At 30.8% G+C, this 7,965-nt stretch overlaps 1 protein-coding gene across 4 annotated transcripts; it reads left to right on the forward strand.

Annotated features, from left to right (window-relative positions):
- Window positions 1-685: 685 nt before the first annotated feature.
- LOC107913286 (MLO-like protein 9) lies at window positions 686-4,056 on the forward strand. Of its 4 annotated transcripts, none has more exons than XM_041099856.1 (11): window positions 686-1,077; window positions 1,211-1,266; window positions 1,477-1,551; window positions 1,689-1,741; window positions 1,825-1,874; window positions 1,992-2,032; window positions 2,205-2,272; window positions 2,361-2,421; window positions 2,529-2,619; window positions 2,786-2,922; window positions 3,771-4,056. In XM_041099856.1, exons 3-11 carry the CDS (start codon window positions 1,549-1,551, stop codon window positions 3,936-3,938), a joined length of 672 nt encoding a protein of 223 aa, XP_040955790.1. In that variant the 5' UTR covers window positions 686-1,077; window positions 1,211-1,266; window positions 1,477-1,548; the 3' UTR covers window positions 3,939-4,056. The 4 variants fall into 4 exon arrangements, with proteins under 4 accessions (XP_040955790.1, XP_040955791.1, XP_040955792.1 ...); XM_041099857.1 differs by having other exon boundaries at window positions 1,218-1,266; XM_041099858.1 differs by lacking the exon at window positions 1,689-1,741 and having other exon boundaries at window positions 687-1,077.
- Window positions 4,057-7,965: the final 3,909 nt, after the last annotated feature.

The raw sequence follows: 7,965 nt of genomic DNA on the forward strand, positions 1-7,965 counted from the left end.
ATTGTAATCATCATTATATTGGATTATATTTCTATTTTCCTATTTATGTATACATTACTTTATTATTTACTATTATCTTTAAACTAGTTTTATTATACATATATGTATGTACGTAATGTATATATTATTTAATTTTAAACTTTATATTTTTATACCTATTGATACATATAGATGCTTTACTTATTTTAAAGATCCACATATATTTAGTGTATTTCACCTTTTGCATATTAGTATCACTACACCAAAATAGACTTTTAGCGGCGTTTGGATAAAAAATGCCGGTAAAAATCGAGCATTAGCGGCGCTTTAAGAAAATCGCCACTAAAGATCGAGCATTAGCGGCGTTTTTCAAAAAACGCCGCTAAAAATGAGCATAAAAACGCCGCAAAAAACCAAAGCCCAACGGCATCGTTTTCTTACCTTTGGGGGATTTAGCGGCGTTTTTGTAAAAGCGCCGCTAATGCTGGGGTTTTTAGCGGCGTTTTTGATAAAGCGCCGCTAATGCTGAGATCTTTAGCGGCGTTTTTAATAAAGCGCCGCTAAAAATATTTTGTTTATTTATATTAATTAAAATACAAAAATAAAAAAATTTTTGTTCAAAATGAGAATAGCGGCGTTTTGTTTAGAAAATGCCACAAAAATCATTTGACTTTATAAAATCCCGCCATTTTACCCCAATTTCCCCCCCTAAAATCCCTAATCTTCAGACTTTTCTTCACTCCCGTTTTCTTCAGACTTTTCATATCCCGCTTCCTTCTCATTATCTCTCTCTCTCTCTCTCTCGATTTCATTTCAATATTTCCCCTCATTCTTTTTCGTGAGAGGAAGAAACCCAAAATTTTGTCTGTCGTTTCTTTTTTTTTGTTGGTTATATTGAAATCCCTTGTTTTCGCTATGTGTTTGAAATCTATCGATGTCGGTCTGTTTGTTTCTTTTTGGTTTTTTATTTGTCTACTTTCGTGAGGGATAATCCCTAAGCTTTCTATTGCAAAACTCACTGTTTCACTCTTTGTTTGAAATCTATTGTTGTGGGTCTGTCTGTTTCTTTTTGGTTGCTTTGTCGAAGACTGATTTCAGGTATGAATCTTTACTTGTGTTTGCGTTTTCATTTCTGTCTTTCTCTTTGTCTTTTGCCTTTTCATTTCTATTTTTAGTTTTAGAACTATGTTTTTTTACTTCTAATTCAGTTGGTTTACTTTATGATTATTAGTTTTCAGGTTTAGGCATCTAAGCTTTTGGAGCCATTCTACCTTAACTCTTTGGATTGTAAGTACAATCAGATGAACATTTGAACTTTTTTTCATATAATTGGAGGGCCCGACTTCTACGAAAAAACTTGAGTGTTTCAAGAAAAATGAAAAATCCGAGTCCCTTCTGTAAAAGAAGTCCAGCAACCATTGAATTTATAGCATGGGGTTCTTTTTCTTTAGGTGACATTTTATGGTTATGAATTCTGATTCGATTCTTTATTTATAGGTCTGTTTCTTTAGACAATTCTTTGGGTCAGTCATAAAGGTTGATTACCTGACATTGAGGCATGGATTTATCATGGTAAGCTAAGCCATTGATTTCTATGGAGTTTTATGCTATTTTATTTTTCCTATTTTCTTGTTTCTAATTGAAACTTCAATCTGCAATGCTTTCGGGCACATTTGGCACCTGAAAACGAAATAAAATTCGATTTCCAGAAATACATTAAGAGATCATTAGAGGATGATTTTAAAGTTGTTGTAGGGATCAGGTTGGTAGTCTCAAGCTAACCAAGAGTTCTTCAATTTTATTAGTTAAAACTTTACGATGCTAAGTTAATGATTGTGTTTGTAGTCCAATCATCTGGTTCATTGCTGTCTTGTTCTTGCTTGCCTATACACATGGTAAGTATCTCATCATATTCATAAAGAATTGAGTTCAATAGTGTCATCATATGAACATAGTGATGGATATTTTTGAGCTTACTAATGATTAATGATCAATTTGCTCTTCATCAACAGGATGGTATTCATATTTATGGCTACCTTTTATCCCCTTAATTGTAAGTACAATAGCATGCTTGATTCATTTGTACATGTATTTCTGGTTTGGGATTATGAGCAAATTTTTTGATATGCAAATTTGTACATGTAGTTCTTTCCTCTCTGTTGCGTGTTTCATATGCAATTGTTTGATCACCTTATCTAATAAGTCCTTTTTTTATCAAATTTCAGTATGAATTTACGATAAGATCTTGTTACCATGAACATATTGAAGATGTCATCATTAGAGTCTCAATGGGGTGAGTTCATGCAACTTTTTAGGCCAACATTTTGATTTAACAAAGTGAAAACTTTTCTCATAAAATGCAAAATTTGCAACTTTTTCAGGGTTATCATACAGTTCCTTTTCAGTTATGTGACTCTTCCACTCTATGCTTTGGTGACTCAGGTAAGATATACATAATAGAAACATGCAGTTCTCATATTCTGATCTATGATAAGCCTGGAACAAGTTAAGACCATGATAATGGAAAGTTCACTGAGTAAGCTGGGCAGTTTAATGGGCTTGATGTTCTTGGAGATGGTAATGCTGCAGTTATCAAATACTTGGATGAAAAATTGTCCATTATAATGGAAGAATCATATGGTAGGTTTTTCATTCAAGGCCCATCTTTCTACTACTTCTATTATTGTTATTATTATTCTTTGTGATAATTTTATAAAGGTTTGTTGTTGGCTGTTATTCTTTTTCTGAGTGTTAAACAAAAAAGGGTACCCATGCCAGTAATCACCATACCTATTCTGTTATGCAGAACATAAGTATCTACATGATTGGCGTACAAAGAAGCCTACTATATTTAGGGCAACTGAACAATGGTTTGCATCAGTGGAAGGCTTTCATCAGGCTGCTATGGATGCTATTGGTCATGTAAAATGGATTCCTGCTCAGGTATTTGTTTCAATTGGCATTGGAAGTAATCTTTGAGTAGAGAGAAGGAGATTCAAACCTGACTTTTAGCAGCAGATTTATGCACCTTTCATTAAGCCTATGTGAACAATGTGATTGAATATGAATCTCGTGTTATGTTGGATGCTTAACATGAGGTTGTTCACATGTGGGCTTTTGTTGAGCTCGTGAGGGGCAGTGTTAATTGGTGTAACCTCATGTCTGTTAAGTCTTTGGTTTTTTGTCTTATATTCAAGTTGTGTTTCCCCATATACCGCCAAGTAGTTTTAGGTTGGATGCTTAACACTATGTAAAGTAATAAAATGTATTCAAGCTCATTGGTAATTTGCCTTTCACATCTTAAATTTTAATTTGCTTTCCTCTCATTTTTCTAATCTATCAAGCAATGGATGAAAATAAATTACCTTTTCTTTTTATTTTTCCATCTTTCCTATCAAGTGCACCAACAGAAAGGACAGAAATATTTTCTTTCTATTTTTCTCCTTCAATCTTTAATCTTTCCAATTTTTTTTCCATTTTACCAAGCAAAGCCTTGATTTTATCTTTTGAAAAATGGTATCATTTATGTTGACAATTATATGTTGGTATGTTTTGTTAATGACATGTCTGCTACATTGTGGTTTCCCTTGCTGTTTCACTATGGAGATCTAGGAATAGCAAGTATAGTTGGCATGTTGTTGGATTTTTTCTTCTTTTTTTGGCACTCAAGTTATTCTCTCACAATATACTTCTCTCCCTTCCTAATGTGCTAACTGATCTCTTAATTGTGTTATTAATTTATTATTTTAAATTCTAAAACTAATTTACTTCATTTGGATGAATTTGTACAGCTATATTCCCTTTGTGAGAAAACAATTGTAAGCATTTCTGCTGGTAAGTACTGGGCTGCAACTGCTACTGCTATAGGTGATGTTTACATGTGGGATGGCAAGAAAAGTATGGATAAACCACCTGTTGCAACTCGGTTACACCGAGTAAAGGGAAAAAAGATCCCTTAAAGAGTTGATTTTGAGAGTTGGTCATGAGAGAATGTAACTTGTAAACAATTTTCTAATATAGAATGTAACTTGTAAACAGAGCTTATGTAATTCTAATATTGAATGTAACTTGTTTTAATTTTCTTAATTTAAATTCATTAATTTTTATATTTAGCTTTAAAGTTAAAATTTTAATAGAAATTTTAATTTAATATTTTTTATCCTTAAAAGTTATAGTTTAAAGTTTAAATTTTAAAAATAAAACATAATATAATATTTATGATAGAAATAAATATTATTTAATTAAAATATTTTTTTAAGTCATGTTTTTAGCGGCGTTTGTGGGAACAGCGTCGCTAAAGGTCTTGGTCTTTAGCCGCATTTGTAAAAAAAGTGCCGCTAAAGGTCTTAACCTTTAGTGGCATTTGTGGGAAAAATGCTGTTAAAGGTCTTGATCTTTACCGGCGTTTGTGGGATAAGCGCCGCTAAAGGTCTTGGTCTTTAGCGGCGTTTGTGAAAAAAGCACCGCTAAAGGTCTTGGTCTTTAGCGGCGTTTGTGAGCAAAGCGCCGCTAAAGTTAGCACCGCGTCCTTTAGCGGTGTTTTTTTTCGGCGCTTACTTTTAGCGGCGCTAAAAAGCGCCGCTAAAGGCCTAAAAAAGCGTCGCTAAAAGCCTGTTTTGGTGTAGTGTATATATTATCACTTACATGATTTTTTTCACTCCCTACATATTACTTATTTTAAATTAGTATATGTATATTATTTAATGTATTTTGATTTATCTTTTATATAATATGTATTTTGAATGTTGGTGTTGATATTGGCGTAATTGAGATTATTGATACTATGCTTGTTTGTATTTATATATTGATTATTTGTTATCCACTAGTGTATGTTATTTACGAATCATCCTTTATGTTATACGAAAACATTCAATCATGTTACATAGCTTAAAAGATCGCATTTATCAAAATACCGAAATAGTTTTAAATTCCCAAAATATCTGGCATTCAATGATTCTCGAGAAAATAGTGCCCTAACTTACTGGGCTTCAATTTTCCTGGTTCAATTTGGATGGCATGGTATCTTTTAAATAAAATCATACGAATCTCAAATAAAGTCCCTCGGGATTTCAAATGTTGGACCCTAACTCACTGGATCCGATAATTTTGCTACCCCGAATTAAAGATTTTAAATAAAGGCCATGTTCGGTGTTTAGGAATTTCAAGAAATTAAACCCTAACTTATTGGGTTCTAATTTGCCGTTTGACCCAAATAATCGGATATCCTTCTCAAAATGCATAGGTTTTAAAAGTCAAGAGATAAACTTAATTTCGTGGATTTAAAATGTTACACTCTAACTTACTGAGTGTGACAATCTATTTCCTTGAAATAAATGAGTTTCATCCTCCAATTCGTTTCATTCAAATTTTCATTTAAAAGGATTGTATTTTTAAAATCTTTTCAAAATTTCCACTCTAAGACATTAAACAATCAATTTGGTACCAATTTTGGGCGTCACGAGGGTGCTAACCCTTCCTCGTGCGTAACCGACTCCCGAACCTATTTTCTCAAAATTCGCAGACCTAAAATTATTTTCAAGGTGATCCGATCGCACCTCAATAAAAGATCGGTGGCGACTCCATTTTCATTTTCAAAGTCGATCCCCGTTTTTCAAATTTAAAGGTGGCTTTGACAATTGGAATTGGATTGTATTAGCCGATTACTGAATTGTTTTCAAGAGATTTATTGAGTAATTCAAAGATTAGTTAGACATGTACATAGTTCAGATTATTCGTCTAAATTCAAAGGCTCGCTCGAGATTTGAAAGGATTTAGACAAAATATTAGGCCCGTTTAAAATATGGGCTCGAACATTCAAGACTTTGAACCCGACTTGACTTGTTTTCTATGTGTATTAATATATTAGATTATGTTATATATATATTATATAATTTATAACGGGGAGGGATCCACTTACACAAGTGTAAAATTAACATGGTTTTACATCGTTTCATAACTTCTACGATTAATATTTTAACAATCCAACCATCATATTTCATGATCAATTTATGTAGATCATGCATGTCAAGTTTGGGTAAAGAAATTTGAAAATTTACATGTATAACAAGTACAATTATATTGATAAATTCAATGGTTAAATTTTTAAAATATCAATTGTGGAAAAAATTATGAAAGCGTGTAAAATCATGTTAGTTTTACACCGGTGTAAGTGAATCTCTTCCCATTTAGAGTACATAAAAACAAAATCTATAGTAATAAATAATATTAAAAAATGTTAAGATACCTATATATAAATTTTTAATAAATGAAAATTATATAAAATTATGAAATATTAAGTTAAAAATAATATAAATATTTATCAAAAATTCAAAAAAGGGTAAGCCTAAAATGAACTGGGTTAACCATTTATAAATATTGCCAGGTTTAAACAAAATTTTATACCTATATTTTAGATCGAGTCGGACTTGAACAATTATAAATGTACTAATATCATGTTTAAACCAGGGGCGAAGTCAGAAAATTTTTTTAGGGGGGCCGAAATAAAATTTTAATTTTTAATAGTCTATATATTTATAATTTTTAAAGGATTAAATCAAATTTTTATAATTTTAGGGGGCTAAAATGCAGTTTTACCTTTATTAATTTAAAATTTTTAAATTTTCTAAAGGGGGCGGGAGGTAGATTCCCCTCTGGTTTAAACCTAATCCCAACGAGCTGCAAGATTAAGTGTAAGGAATCATATATTCATACTCTAATAATATCTTTTGTTGAATTAAACATCATTTGAATGCATCCCTAATTAAGTTTCATCGTATATTTACCAGAAGAACGTCAGCAAATGTATACAACCTCTTGTTTTATTTTGGATTACCTTTGTAAACAAAGGGGAGAATCTATGTGACAATAAAATCATTTATATACCAAGCTCCTTTTGGCAAAGTCTGAGGTCAAGTTTTCGACCACTGATATTGACTAAAGACTGCATATCTATCGTTGCAGAAGAAAAAAGAACAAAAGGAAAGGAATATAATACCTCTAAGATAAAGAAGCAATGGTAGGAAACATTAGAAAAAAGTTCAGAATTTTCCTTTTAATACCTTTATTTATTTATTTTATGCATGTGGAGGGATGACATAAGGGCTTCCAATATTTTATATAACTCAAATTATTAATGCACAAACATTTTGATGTTTTATATTGCTGTTAGTAGTTCAAAGCTGGAAAGGTTGATGATGGGCAAGTTTATGAAGATGCTTCAAAGTAAAATCGGCAGTTTTTCACTTTATGACCAGTATCTGGCATTTTGAGATCGAATAATTCGGTGGATGGACCATTCAATTAAAACTTGGATCGTTGCTTTGAAGATACTAACATCAAAATTTATTCCAAGCTATATAATTGTGTAATGTATAAAATTAATATAGATTGATATTTTAATAATTTAATTATTGAATTTATTAATATAATTATATTTATCATACATCTAAAATTTTGAATTTATATTAATATATATTTAACAGTTGTTTCTTTTTATAAAATAAAAAGTTACAGTTATTTTTTTAAATTTCTGGCATGCATTATCTACAGTAAAGTACCACAAAACCCCGTAGTATACTTTAGATCACATTTGACCATCTATCAAAAAGTGTAAAAATTAGCTTATGTGCGTTAAATGAGTGAACAAAATAACCCCTCTATTAAAATTGTATCATTAAATGTTTGTTTTGGTGTTTATATGTAAGGTATAATAATAACTTTAACCCTTAATCTTTACACATTTATTCAATTTGACCCTACTCTTTTATTTGAAGTAAATTAAAATTTTTTGAAACTAATAAAGCTAAAATGTAAAAAATACCTTAATAACAAATTTAAAAAATATATATATTAAGCCGTTTTAAAATTTTAAAAATTATTAAAAAATCATAAACAAATATAAACAAATTTTTATTAAAAGATTTGTTAAAATTAACATAAAGAACAAAGAGAAGGCAAAAGTAATAGAAGATAACATGTGAGGGCGAA

The sequence above is a fragment of the Gossypium hirsutum genome, chromosome D08, assembly GCF_007990345.1.
Source record: "Gossypium hirsutum isolate 1008001.06 chromosome D08, Gossypium_hirsutum_v2.1, whole genome shotgun sequence".
Classification (NCBI taxonomy): Eukaryota; Viridiplantae; Streptophyta; class Magnoliopsida; order Malvales; family Malvaceae; genus Gossypium; species Gossypium hirsutum.

Excerpts from the sequence above, each read along its gene's own strand:
- LOC107913286 (XM_041099856.1), top strand. Across the intron at positions 2,422-2,528 it reads TCTATGCTTTGGTGACTCAG|TTTAATGGGCTTGATGTTCT; the intron begins GTAAGATATACA and ends TAAGCTGGGCAG. Across the intron at positions 2,620-2,785 it reads TATAATGGAAGAATCATATG|AACATAAGTATCTACATGAT; the intron begins GTAGGTTTTTCA and ends TCTGTTATGCAG.